The sequence below is a fragment of the Lasiodiplodia theobromae genome (genome assembly GCF_012971845.1).
Source record: "Lasiodiplodia theobromae strain AM2As chromosome Unknown scaffold_32, whole genome shotgun sequence".
Lineage (NCBI taxonomy): Eukaryota > Fungi > Ascomycota > Dothideomycetes > Botryosphaeriales > Botryosphaeriaceae > Lasiodiplodia > Lasiodiplodia theobromae.
This window is the reverse complement of record NW_023336511.1, coordinates 77-13,756: the sequence shown is the minus strand read 5'-3', so window position 1 is coordinate 13,756 and position 13,680 is coordinate 77. Positions and strand designations below refer to the sequence as shown.

Sequence of the window (13,680 nt, the reverse complement as noted above, 5' to 3'; positions counted from 1 at the left end):
AAGATGGATGATGGTTGATTGATAGATAGGCGTTTGGGAGGGATCGTCGGGGAGTGGGGTTGTGGATGGGAGCACGTCATTATTCGCCCACTCTTGGCGGGTACAGTTTGGGAACGCAAATCATATACCATGGCTATGACACGTTTGTTTGATTTAAATCTACTTGTCTGAATGCCTGTATCTGCAACATTCGAAAAGAGCGCATTCCTCATCGTCACAGGATGAAGTGTTGTTGTATCACTGCCTGCCGCTCAAACTACGCCAAATAAACCCTCAAAACAATAATACTGTTTACACCTATCGCAAGTTCTCTAAGCATAGAAATATTTACAGGGATTGGGATAGGAAACATCCACAAGGAGGAAAACGTCAGGAGCCACCGGCTACATCAATTGCGCGCAACTACAGGCGAGTCGGCTGATAGCGCATTCTGTCCAAGCACAATGGGCTTGTGACTGCAATTTCTGATCATGTTCTGTCCGAAATGTGATTCCATTGAAGCAACGTCGTATGCACCTTAAGCCCATGGGCCAAGCTAAAGCAACACTACATGGCAAGAAAGGAAAATCTGAGTAACAGCCATGATTTTATTTGGTCTGTAAGTTGTTAAATGGTTTGCTACACTGGTTTCCTGGCAGGAAAATCTCTCTAGTGGTAACATATTTAAATGCCTACATCCGCTCATTCACGGAGCACCATAGCTTCAGCAACTCTTTGACAAAAGGGATTTGAACTTTCTGATCCTACCTACAGAAGTGACTGATTCACATTACTCACCTCAGAATTTCCAACATGAGCCACAAGAAGACCACCAAATCCACTCAGCCTGATTCTGGAGGTGATGCTACGAATCACCTTTCTTTACCGTACGAAACGGGGGCTTTTGCCGGCAACTCTGACGGAGCTCGCTCCCCAAACCTCAGCGAAGATTCGTATCCAAGCGGATCTCAACGCTCCAGCTCTTACTCTCCTCCCCAAAGGTCATCATCCGCTGCAAAGACAATTCGTACCCATTCCCGAACGGCCAGCGGTGTGCGTGTCGACGACTTGTCTGTTGTTGTCACCGAACAAATGGGCATGGTCACTATTCACGAACGCCCCGCTACAACCATCAACTCAACGGTCGGCAAACACTTCGAAGTAGATGAACCCTCTGGGCGGATTTGCAAGCATTCAGTTTCCTACTTTTCAACAAGTTCCCAAAAGCAAGTCAAAAACAGAGCTCTCAAGCGCCAATTGTTGCAGAAAGTTCTTGAGCGTCATCTCACCGATTCTGGTGGCACCAAACCAATCGTTGAAGGAATTGATGCAATCTACTCCAAGAATCCTCTGCATTCAGGTTTGCAAGCGGCGCCGTCTGAGATGTTTTTTGACATCACGCACCAACCGAAGTCGTCAGAGGAAGGAACCAACTTTCGAATTCGAGTACTTCGCCAACCGGACGTCAAGTTCGATAATCTCGCAAAGAGCTTACAGAATTGCGAGTGCAGCGGTACCAGCGCATGCTCTGCCCAAGACTGTTTCCACACCCTGAACATCTTGTTACGATCGGTTTTGAGCCAGAGTGAGGGATGGTTCTGCGTCAACAAGAACCTATGGCTTTCCAAGGAGGCGATGAGCATTGACGCCGAAGTCGAGACGAGCCAATACGTCAAACTGCATGACGGCATGACTTTTTCCATCGATCTTACGGAGAAGAAGTGCGGTTCTCCTTCCGATCGCAAGCTGATGCTGACCGTCAGCCCTCGTCCAACGCTGTTTGTGGAAGCCTGCAACCTTGGGGTTTTCTACGCCGATTACATCGACAACTTCCAAGAAGACGCCGCTAACAAGGCCAAAGCCCTTCGCTCATTCATCAAAAGGCTAGAAGTTACCCAGGCATACAAGCCGTCTCGGGACGATGGAGCACCCAGGATTATCAGAGCTCCGCAGAGCCCGAGGGACCTCCCGTCAAACGCCCGTCGACGCCAAATAGTTTCCCTTGGTCAGAGTGCCACGGAACAGAAATTCAAGCTTGACGAAGCTGGAATGGCCACTGAAGAAATCTCCGTGAGCTGCTACTTCGAGCAGTGTAAGTACAGTGATAGTTTATCCGGATTGCGCTGACATTTTGCTACAGACTACGGCTACAAGCTCAGATTTCCAAATCTCCCCGTGGTGAACGTTTGGGACAGTGCAAAGAAGATTTGGATCCCAATGGAGCTGCTTTGGGTTAAAGAGCAGCCAGTCTTCAAGTTCCCGCCCCTCCAGATGAAAGACGGATTCAAGCCCATTCACATGAAATGTGAAGAGTCGGTTCGCAATTTTGATGCCAACCTCAGCGACAAGCACAGTAAGGTTGTGAAACTTCTCAATCCCACATTGCTGAAGGTAAGTTCTCATTCTAAAGTTGCGAGTTGATGCTAACCATTGCAGGATGCCTTTGGGATTACATTCAAATCAGAAGCAGAGAATATCACAGCCTACTTTGTGGACTCTCCACCTGAAGGACCCCAGGAGAAGCATAGGCACGTCAAGGACAAGCGAATCAAGGCTCCAAAGTTTGCAGATTCTCCTCAAATGGTCCGCTTCTTGACTCTGAAGTCTGGATTGGAGCGGCATACTAGGAAAGAGCAAGAGGTTTTTGAGGGAGCCTGCAAAAAGCTGCTCGTAGCTTTTCAAACGGAGGGGGGCCTCTGCGACGAGCCAAAAGCAGCATATGACTACGACACTTTCCAATCGTTCCTTGGAGCAGTCGACAATGCAGAATCACCCCTCAAGCGATTCTCTCCAAAGAGTGACATGTTGCTCCTCGTCGGTCTTGATGCGGCCAAGGAGGGGCAGGCAGATACCCAAGCCAGGATTAGATGTTGGTGTGACAAGAACAACGTTCCAACGGTTTTCTTTGACGTTCAGAAATTCCAGGAAAACATGAAGCATTGGGAAAGGAGTGAGAAGGGGACTAACGTGCCGGAGATCAGACAAGCGGTGGGGTATGCCAGAGCTCTTGTCACGAAGGCTGTCCACAGGTGCGCCGGTCGGGTTCCGAGTACTCAGGAAATCAACCCAGCCGACCGTGAAGACCTCAAGAAGCTTCTGAAAGAGACAATGGTGGTTGGAGCGTCTTTGACTTCTGGCCAGAGTGATCCATCGGACGATCTGCCTTCAATCGCAGCAGTCACGACAAGCCTGGGAGACGACTTCGTCCAGTATCAGGGCCGCTTCCGCCTACAAAAGTCTGGGCAGAAGGTAAGTCAAATCCGGTATTGTTTTGAGAGTTGTTGACGCTGACTGGCCAGACAATTGTGAATCTCAGCGACATGTTGAAGGAGATGCTATCCGAATACGCACAAGCCCATGGTAATCGGCTGCCAGAGTCGATCCTCTATTTGCGGGAAGGTATTTCAAAGGACCACTTTCACCTCATCAGAAATGATGAAATCCGCAAGATAGCGGATGCCTTCAACGAGCTTTGCACACAAAAGCCGCAGCTGGTCGTGTCAAACGCGGCGCCAAACATCACCTTCATCGCTCTCTCAAAGCGTGCAAAGCCCAGATTCTTCCCCGACGGTGATAGGATCGCACGATTGACGGCCAAAAATCTGAAAGAGGGGATAGTCGTCGACGCCATGGACATTCAGGTACCGACTGCGAAGGGGCGGGAGTTCGACTTCCATCTCCAGTCACACTCGAATTCCTGCGACAGTGCCAAGCAGTGTGGCTTCATCTCCAACACTCATTACTATGTGCTGAAGCACGAAAATGGATGGTCCCAGGAGGAGGTTGAGCGCATTGTGAGTCTAACTTTGCCCGATTCTGGATTGCTGTGGGACTAATTTTCTCCGCAGACGGACAGACTCTGTCGCACGAATGCTATTCCGGCAGCCACATCCTATGTAGCGCCAGTTCACTATTCGGGGAAGATTTGCGAGAGAGTGCGCGCTTACCTCCGAGCTTGTGCACCGGCCGGCCGCGCAGCATTGCCAGATGAGGAGGTGATACGGAGGATCGAGAAGTGTGATGCCTGGCCGGAAGCCCATGTTTTGGGCAAGACGATGTTCTGGCTTTAGATTCTTGTGAGCTCTTGAGGTCCTGCGTTTTCTTATTTCCTTTTATTCCTTTTGTGAGAGATGACATCTTTTCCTTTCCTTTCCTTGTTTGCCAATTTTGTACTATGGCGCTTCGGCTTTCGACTCTCTGCGTGGGAGGACGCGTTGTCGCCCCTCTAGCTCGTGTCAAGGTCGAGCAAGTCCAAATTTCTACTTTTTTGTGGTTTTGGTGTTTGGCGTTCTGCATATGCTATTGCCCTTCTTCTTACTCGTTCCCTCTTTCAGGATCTCGAGGAATGATGGTATTCTAGTAGTAGGAAAGTAGCAAAAAAGGATATTCATGACAGGCGGGATAGCTCCAAACGAGTGATGACGGGAGATGGACAAATGATCGTGAAATATGGCTGTGAGCCGTCGTGTGGCGAGCACGGGAAGTTTTGAGACCAGCGAGTGCCAGGAGCTCGGCGTGCAGTGGTTTTGACAAATTACGGAGTGAGAAGGCGATGGCGTGTCAGAGAACAGATGATTGGTGAGGGCGGGGGAAACAGCACGTGACGGCCCTCTGACGAGGCGGGAGCTCGGTCGGCGAGCATCACAACGTAGCTCCGACAGCAACCAACCTCAGCTTCGCACCCGCCCTCAACACCTCGCCATCGCCATCTCTTCCGCCACCCCCAAGCTCGCACTCCGCCGGACCTCGCCGCTCTGCCCATACGTTCCCGAAAGTCTCCAACTACATATCTATCACCATGTCGGGTGAGGTCCTCAAGGCCGAGAAGGACTTCACCAAGGAAGTCGACAAGGCGATCCCGGAAGCGGAGTCCCTTGCCCAGGTAATTTTGCTTCGCTACCTTCATGCACTGAGTATACTGATGACGCTACTAGAGCAACCTTCAAGCCGCTGTTGAGAAGCTCCTCGCGCTCGAGAAGCAGACCCGTCAAGTACGTCTCGCCGAGCCCGCGCCTCCAAACGCGCCTGCCTGCTAACAGCTGCCAGGCCTCTGATCTCGCCTCCACATCCCGCCTCATTGTCACCATCGTCACATTATGCAAGGGGAAAGGAGAATGGGGGCAGTTGAACGAGCAGGTGCTCCTGCTCTCCAAGAAGCATGGCCAGCTCAAGCAGGCTATCACCAAGATGGTCCAGGTCGTCATGGGCTTCTTGGACGAGACGCCGAACATGGAGACCAAGATGTCCATCATCGAGACTCTGAGGACCGTCACTGAGGGCAAGGTAGGGTATCATGCTGCTCCCTCTGCGATTCGTCGCTGACACATCACAGATCTTTGTTGAAGTTGAACGCGCGCGCATCACCCGCATTCTGTCCAACATCAAGAAGCAGCAGGGCGACGTCAAGTCTGCTTGCGATATCCTGTGCGAGCTGCAAGTCGAGACCTTTGGCTCCATGACCCGTCGCGAGAAGACCGAATTCATTCTTGAGCAGGTGGCGCTGTGCATAGAGAAGGGTGACTGGACCTCTGCCGGTATTCTAAGCCGGAAGATCAGCACAAGATACTTCGCGAGGAAGCCTAAGAAGACGCCGGAGCAGCTGGAGAAGGAAAGGAAGGAACGTGAGGAGGCTGAGAAGAACAGGAGTGTCGACGACCCTCCGATTGAGCCTGAGGATGATGTCACCGACCTCAAGCTGCGCTACTATGAGCAGCAGATTCTGCTGGCCAAGCACGACGACAAGTACCTGGATGTGTGCAAGCACTACAGGCAAGTCCTGGACACCGAGGCCGTTGAGGAGGATTCGACGAAACTCAAGGCGGTATGTCGACACCATTGCCTTCTCACCACCCGTACTAATAGCATATCCAGGTTCTTCAACGCGTCATCTACTTCGTCATCCTCGCACCCCACGATAACGAGCAGTCCGATCTCCTCCACCGCATCCACCGCGACTCCCGCAATGCACAAATACCCGTTGAAGCCCAGCTGCTTAAGCTCTTCACCATTCCGGAGCTTATGAGGTGGCCTGTCATCTCTGAGCAATTTGGCAAGCAGCTGTGCGCCACGGATATCTTTGACGCGCAGGCTAGTCACGAGGACCCCAAGGCACACCAGCGTTGGCAGGATCTGCGGAAGCGTGTCATTGAGCACAACGTCCGGGTTGTGGCCAAGTACTACACGCGCATCCAGATTCCCCGCCTCACGCAGCTACTCGATCTCACCGAGGACGAGACGGAGAAGTACATTGCGGAGCTGGTCACTGCGAAGACCATCTACGCCAAGATCGACCGGCCGGCCAAGATTGTCAACTTCGCCAAGCCTCGCGACGCCGATGATGTTCTCAACGAGTGGAGCGGCAACATGAAGAGTCTTCTGGGTCTGCTCGAGCGCATTGATCACTTGATCACGAAGGAGGAGATGATGGCCAGGATCCAACCGACGAAGGTGGAGAAGGGAAAGACCAGCAAGGTGCATTGAGCGATTGAGGACCGAAAGGTCTCTGGGTGCATGCTTTGATGAATGACATCGGAGTTCCGGTGGCTACATTACGTCTAGATAAAACGAGCCGTCTATGTCTGGGCCATGCTCCGCAAAGAGGTGCGGAGCTGTAATATACTTCTAGATTCCGTCAATGCGAGCATCATGAAGTCTGATCTGTCGTTGCCACCTCTATGCCCCTGCTCTAATCTCGTCGACTTCTATCGTCTTATTCAAAAAGGCACATCCATATCCTCTACGCTCTCCTCTTTCTTTCCAGCATTTTCCGACTCGGCGATAATCTGTCTTATGAAACCAACCAGAACACTGACGAATTGCTTCTGGCTACTGGGCAAAAAGTGGCCACCAGGGTGGTATACAACCCTTCCGTCATACTGCTCGCAAGCGTGGGCCAGCCTCAAGCTTCTAGCCTCCTCCACGACGGTGTCAACGCTGCCCAGGAAATGCAGCATCGGGGTCTTGATCTTGGGGTTGTAGAAGGCATCATAGAGAGGGTTCTGCGCAGGAGCGAAGCCGGAGTACGACACGGCGAACTTCAGCGGCGGGTGCACGTCGCCTTCGTAGCTCTGTGGAAACGGAATACCGCCCTTCTCGGCGGCCTTGTCGAAGGCCTCTTTCCTGCCGGGCTCCAGCAAGCTCGCCACCATGCCGGCGGCGGCGGCGCCCTGCGAGAAACCGATGACGCCGTCGAACGGGCCTTCCTCCTTGAGGACCTGCGCTACCTTGGCCAGTCCAATTTCCATGCCCTCGTAGACGAAGCCCTTGCCCTCGATGGGCACCTTGTCGCTCTCGACCTTGTCCTTGCGCGTCCACCAGCCGTAGGCCTCGGGCTCCTCCTCGTCCTCGGCCGTGTCTTCCTTCTTGACGCCGTCGGTGTCCCAGGAGGGGATCTGGGCGCGCGACAGGCGGATGGGAGCGGTGGGGTAGGTGAGGGTCACGCCGGCGGGGAAGGCTTTGGCGAGGTTCTTCTCGAGTGCGCGTGTCTTGCTGCGGAAGAGGGGGCCCGTCTGCGTGTAGCCGTGCAGCATCAGGATCTTGATCGGCTTGGTGGGGTTCGGGGCGGCCATGGTGACGGTGGTGGAACGGAAGAATCGGCGGGTGGGCTGCGTGAGGCGTGGTGCGCTTGAAAATGAATTGATGGATAACAGTGGTCTGATCAGGGTATCATGTCGCATAGCAGAAAGAAACAGAAAAAGAGAGAGAGAGAGGGAAAAGAGGTGGGCTGCTGTCAAGGCATTCTTCCGACACGCCGCCGACGGTGTCCGAGACGGGAGAGCGGAGCAGCGATAAGCGGTAGGGCTGTAGGCGGTGATGGGCGGCAGAAATTCGTCTCCGCCGAAATTTCCCAAGCTTGCGATTCGTGCCGCGTCAACGATACCCGCCCAGGTCTGCCTGGAGCAAGAAACTCGACGAAATGTTGACGGAGCACTTCCTAGCCTCGATTGGCACCACGAACAGGAAACCGGACACTTCTTCCGCCACCAAGGATGCCGGCATTTTTCTCCACGAGCACCAGCCGCTTCTCGCGCAGCGCCACGCTTTCAAGAAAAGTGCTTGTGCCCCGAACTGCGTTGCTGTCAGCCGATCGCACGTTTTCGCCGCGCAGATAGACAAGGCAGTCGTCAATGTCTACAGCAGGGAGAAGGGAAACCAGGAGGCTACAGTTCCATTCCCTGAGAGGATCACAAGCCTCACGCTTGCGCTCGACGAGACCTTGTTGGTGCTGGGGACGGATGGCGGAAGGATAATATTGTGGGAGGTATGCTGAATTGGAAGAGAATTTGGTGCTTGAATAGCTACTGACTTTTATTAGACGTGCACCGGTCGTTCATTAACAGGCCCGCAATCCCACCTCCAGCCCGTCAATGTGCTCGCCGTTGACCCGACTTCGCAATTCCTCCTCAGTGGCTCTTCCGACTCGAACATCCATGTCTGGTCATTACCGTCCCTACTTTCGTTCACCGCACCAGCAAATCCAACTCCGCTTCATACCCTCTCCAACCACCGTGGAGGCGTCACGGCATTGGCCATTGGCCACAGCACCTCTAGTGCAAATATAGCCATTTCGGCGTCAAAAGATAATACGGCCATCGTTTGGGATTACCAGCAAAACAACCTCCTCGCAACGTACCTTCTTGGCGATACTCCCCTCGCCCTTACTCTTGATGCCGCGGATCGCGGATTCTTCGCAACGTATGAGGATGGCAGCATGCAGTACATCGACTTTTACACTTCTGGAGACGCCGACGCACAAAATAGCGCAACCGACTCCCTCCGTGATCCCGATACATCCTACACACCCATCACACCGGCACCTTCAACCCGGTGGCGCCCCACAAACCAAGACCTCGGTGCGGCTCAGAGCATAGCACTAAGCTGGGATGGAACAACTATCCTGACTGGCCACTCCACCGGAAAAATTGCATCATGGTCGCCTGTTGGCTCAACACACCTCAAGACTATACTCAACACGCTGCCCGGCCCTGTTACTAATATCTCCTTCCTCCCCCCGACTGGTTTTCCAACCTCAACCAATGAGCCCAAGTACAAGATCCATGCAGTAGTTAAGCCGCGCCTCGATTTGAAGGCGCATGTCAGCGACGGGGAAGTCTCAAGCCCTGTGCCAGCTGCGTATGCTTTCAATGCTCAGCTCGTCGACTCAATCTCGCGGCCGACAGTCTCCGCTTCCAAATCCAGAAAAGGCAGCAAGAAGAGCGCATTCGAGGAAGCTCTGACACATACTAGCTTTCCATCGGAGTTGCTGGAGCACAGCCTTGCAGAGCTTAGTGCCTTCGCTGGCTCCGGCCAATCGACTGCTGCGGTGGCGCCTCCAGCTCCTGCCGATGGCGAGGCAGATTTCATGGCTCTGGACACGGAGGAAGACGCGGGCTCGAATGCGAATGAGGCATTGGAGCGCGAAAATAAGGAACTGCGTGAGCAATTAGAGTCTCTCCAGCGCTTGCAGAAGGCGACCCTGAAGCAGCTTGCAGAGCTGAAAGAAGAAAAGAAGAAGTCGAAGGGAGCAGCAGCACCGAGCGAGAAGGAGACGGCGGATGGAAAGAGTGACAGGGAAAGGAAGAGTGAAAGGTTACGTAGGCTCGTGGAGAAGATGGGCGATTGAAAAGGATGGATACCACTTCCCGCGACAGAGCATCCAGACGTAGACTTCAATTTTCACGTCAGGTGTAGTCTTTAGAACGCACCTACGGTTTCATGGTTTCCATGCGATAAATGCATCACCACCTTGTGTCCTTGACTCATCGCACGGCCTGTCCTGCGCAAGCTGAAAGCAGCGTAGGAAAAATACATTGGTAGAAACTGTTACGAGAACTGGCGACTATTGGAATCAGCAATCGCTGCCAAGCTCAGGGAGATCACGGAAAATGTCCAAGCCGAGTCAAGAATGCCGGTAGATACGCCACAATGCTTCGATGGTCTTGTCGGTGAAGCGCGGAGGACCCCGGTCGTGCGACCCCAGATGCTAACCCGCCGCACACGGACCAGAAAGGAGCTCGGCAACGTGATAAGGCCAATGTTTCCTTCATTCATTCAAGGGCCGCGGTTCATTTTGAGAATTTTCCTTCTTTGTGGGCCTGCAATACATGGTGTTTCTAGATTTCTGCAGAGTAGCCTGTAAGCAATGAAAAAGAAGCAGAAGTGCGGCCGTATCTCTCGCCCCGCGCCGTCGGCTTGCCCAGTGCAAGGGCCGATCAACTGGTCACCAATTGGGGCGCCGCAAGCCTCGGGGCCGAGTGCCCTATCGGGCAAGTCGTGCTCGGAACCTTATCACTCAGGCATACGCAGCGAATGCAACCGTCCGCTCAAGCGTGCGCGTCCCGTTGCAGTAGCAGCGCTCATTTCTTATCTCTATCGCAACCATGGCCGGGGAGATGGTTCTCGATGAGCCCTTCAGCGGCGCGGTTCTGCGACGTGCGAGTATATGATACGAGCCTGCCACCTCCCATCCTGTTCTTCAAGTTGTATAGGGCTTCCTTGCGGGCTTTCAAGGTATTCCGTTACCTTCTGCTGTTGGCCTGAAGACTTCGGCTTCAATTTCTTGCGCCGAGCAAGATCACTGACCACCATGTCCGAGTCCATCAGCGACAGTGGGCGGCCCAAGGTGGTGGACGAGAAGAACCAGCCTGTTGTTGACGGTCAAGATGTCGAGACCGGCCATCTTCAGGAGTTGGAGGTTGACCTTGCCGAGGCTTTGGATGAGGGCAACAAGGAGATTGATCTGGATGCCGATCACTCACCTTACCCGGAAGGTATGCTTTGACAATTCCTCACTTAATTCAAGTATTCCACCTTTCACAGTCATGTTTCGCAAAACACGTAGGACTCGCTTGGGTAGTTGAAGTCAACGTCTGGACGTCGTGTAATTTTTAAACCTCCAATTGTACCCGGATGTTTGCTCTGACTGCCCATGGGCAATTCTACTTTTTGTGACGGTTATTTGCGGGGGATAAGAAAAAACCACTCATGTTGAATGAAGACTGATCGACCACAGTTCGCGCCGTCGTTCCGGAGGTCGACGACCCTAGTATTCCAGTAAACACACTCCGAATGTGGGTTATCGGTTATGCTTTCACCATGATCGGCTCTGGAATCAACAATTTCTTTTCACTCCGATATCCGTCGGTGCATATCGTGGCCCTCGTTGCTGAGCTCTTAGCCTACCCGTGCGGTGTTTTCCTGGCTCATGTTCTGCCACTTTGGACCATCAATCTCGGCCCCCTGGGAAAGTGGTGTATCAACCCGGATCGTCATTTCAACATAAAGGAGCACACCGTCATTACCATCATGGCCAACGTTTCAATCGGTTTTGGCAGTGCGGATGCCACCAGCATCATCCAAGCTTACAGTAAATTCTACGGCTTCCCTATGCGTGCTGGCCTCAACATCCTGATGGTCCTTTGCTGTCAGCTTCTCGGCTTTGGTGTTGCTGGTCTCTCCTCCCCCTGGCTGGTCGCTCCCGCGAATATCATTTGGCCCGGTTCCTTATCCATCTGCGCTTTGCTGAGTACTCTCCACTCGCGCGCCAATGCCGTTGCCAATGGCTGGAGAATCACACGTTTACGCTTCTTCATGTACGTGATGGTCGGCGCCTTCATTTGGTGGTGGTTTCCGGGTCTCATGTTCGTCGCGCTCTCCTACTTCACTTGGGTCTGCTGGATCGCCCCCAAGAATCGCATCGTCAACCATCTGTTTGGCATGCAGACGGGCCTTGGCTTGAGCCCAATCACCTTCGACTGGACGCAGATTGCCTACAACACCAACCCCTTGCTGTCGCCTTCTTGGGCGGCTCTGAACGTCTTCTTTGGATTCGTTGGAGCTTTCTGGATCATTGTTCCAGCGATTTACTACACTAACACCTGGTGGACTGGCTATCTTCCGCTCATGACTGCCGACGTCTATGACCGGACGGGCGGAACCTACAACGTCACCACCTTGCTCAATGACGATGGATCTTTCAACGCCACGAGGTACGCCGATTACTCACCACCATATCTTGGAGCATCGTTCGCTTTTGTTTATGGTTTGAGTTTCGCGTCTCTTACCTCTGTTCTTGTGCATGTTGGTCTCTGGCATGGGAAAGATATTTGGAGGACTCTCCGTGTCGGCCAGAAGCTTGATATCCATGGCAGGCTAATGGAGGCATACAAGAAGACACCGTGGTGGTGGTACGCCGTTGTTACCGTCATCACCCTTGCCCTGTCCATCGTCATGGTCGAGGTGTATGAAACGCTTTTGCCAGTGTACGGAATTGCGTTGGGACTTTTAATTCCTGCAATCTACATGATTCCATGCGGAATCATTCAGGGAATTACCAACGTCGACGCTCAGCAGCTCAATGTCCTCAGCGAGTTCATCGGCGGTTACATGTTTCAGGGCAAGCCCTTGGCCAACATGCTTTTCAAGACACTTTCCCAGGACGTCGTTCAGCAAGGCCTCTTCTTCGCTCAAGACATGAAGCTCGGCCATTATATGAAGGTCTCGCCGCGTTTGGTTTTTGCGGCACAGGGCAGCGCAACCGTGCTCGGTGCGTTGACCCAAGTCGGCGTCACCACTTGGATGCTGGGCAATATCCAAGACATTTGCAGCGAGGATCAGTCAAGCGGGTTCACTTGCCCGAATGGCCGCACGGTCTTCTCTGCATCCGTTATTTGGGGGTTGATTGGGCCGGCACGCTTGTACAGTGTGGGCAAGATCTATTCTGGCCTACTGCATTTCTTTTGGATCGGCGCGCTCATGCCAGTGATTACGTGGGGAGCTTGGAAATACACTAAGAAAGACTTTTTCAAGAAGGTTAATTGGCCATTGGTAAGTGGGGTGCCCTCTCGCGCAAAGTTCTCCAACCCTCCTTTTCCTCAACCACCACCAACACCACAACCTCCCCGATCATCACACAGACTAATAGAGCCTCTAGATCTTCGTTGGTTCATATAACGTGCCCCCAGCGACCGGCATTAATTACTCCAGTTGGGCCCTTGTCAACTATATTTTCAACCACTGGATCAAGGGGAAGTTTTTCTCTTGGTGGACAAAGTACAACTACGTCCTCGCAGCCGCTCTCGACACAGGCACAGCACTGTCTGGAATCATTATTTTCTTCTGTGTCACGTATCCAGGAGCTGTATTTCCTACATGGTGGGGGAATGAGGTCTACTCGAATACAGCTGATGCTCAAGGTGTGCCATACTTGGACATGCCATCTGTTGGGTATTTCGGGTACGCGAACGGGACATGGTCATAGCTTTTCGAGAAGGCTTCAAATGAAATTCTATTTGTGGATTAAACCTCTACAGGGGCCCTGGCGCAGCTATGCCTCAGCGCTTTCTCAGAAAAATAACATATGTGGGTAGCTGAAGCTATCGTCCGGACAAGAATGTGAAATTAAAAATTCTACAAAGACATCCGGACGATAGCTTCAACCACCCATGACATGAGCAAAAATAAATCCACGCTAGCCATCGGCTGTGAGAGGGGGCTGTACATTTACATCCGCATAATTGCTTCCCCTGCCCGTGTGATAAGTGAGTTTGGTGGTGAACGACATAAAGTCAAGTGATTATTATCAGATGTGCATCATGAATCTTTATCGTCTCTAACCATTACTCATCCAGTCACTCTATGTAATCAAAACCATCCTCTGAAGCCTCATCTACCCTGTGCTTCTTGCCGCCTTTCTGGGGAATT

General features: G+C 52.7%; 5 protein-coding genes across 5 annotated transcripts; 4 read left to right on the top strand and 1 right to left on the bottom strand.

Annotated features, from left to right (window-relative positions):
* Positions 1 to 792: 792 nt before the first annotated feature.
* LTHEOB_9465 (Rna interference and silencing protein) lies at positions 793 to 3,815 on the top strand (the record flags this gene model as incomplete). The annotated part of the gene is made up of 4 exons (XM_035519055.1): positions 793 to 2,071; positions 2,120 to 2,370; positions 2,416 to 3,228; positions 3,279 to 3,815. The coding sequence occupies 4 exons, from the start codon at positions 793 to 795 to the stop codon at positions 3,813 to 3,815; spliced, it is 2,880 nt and encodes a 959-aa protein (XP_035368692.1).
* Positions 3,816 to 4,777: 962 nt separating this feature from the next.
* On the top strand, positions 4,778 to 6,459 carry LTHEOB_9464 (26s proteasome non-ATPase regulatory subunit 12; the record flags this gene model as incomplete). Its single annotated transcript, XM_035519054.1, has 5 exons — positions 4,778 to 4,861; positions 4,914 to 4,970; positions 5,026 to 5,262; positions 5,312 to 5,800; positions 5,851 to 6,459. The coding sequence occupies 5 exons, from the start codon at positions 4,778 to 4,780 to the stop codon at positions 6,457 to 6,459; spliced, it is 1,476 nt and encodes a 491-aa protein (XP_035368691.1).
* A 233-nt stretch (positions 6,460 to 6,692) lies between these two features.
* Positions 6,693 to 7,547, bottom strand: LTHEOB_9463 (Dihydrofolate reductase; the record flags this gene model as incomplete). Its single annotated transcript, XM_035519053.1, has 1 exon — positions 6,693 to 7,547. The coding sequence occupies one exon, from the start codon at positions 7,545 to 7,547 to the stop codon at positions 6,693 to 6,695; it is 855 nt and encodes a 284-aa protein (XP_035368690.1).
* Positions 7,548 to 7,894: 347 nt separating this feature from the next.
* On the top strand, positions 7,895 to 9,601 carry LTHEOB_9462 (WD repeat containing protein; the record flags this gene model as incomplete). Its single annotated transcript, XM_035519052.1, has 2 exons — positions 7,895 to 8,239; positions 8,294 to 9,601. 2 exons carry the CDS (start codon positions 7,895 to 7,897, stop codon positions 9,599 to 9,601), a joined length of 1,653 nt encoding a protein of 550 aa, XP_035368689.1.
* A 963-nt stretch (positions 9,602 to 10,564) lies between these two features.
* LTHEOB_9461 (Small oligopeptide opt family protein) lies at positions 10,565 to 13,237 on the top strand (the record flags this gene model as incomplete). Its single annotated transcript, XM_035519051.1, has 3 exons — positions 10,565 to 10,748; positions 10,991 to 12,804; positions 12,911 to 13,237. The coding sequence occupies 3 exons, from the start codon at positions 10,565 to 10,567 to the stop codon at positions 13,235 to 13,237; spliced, it is 2,325 nt and encodes a 774-aa protein (XP_035368688.1).
* Between the last annotated feature and the right edge of the window lie 443 nt (positions 13,238 to 13,680).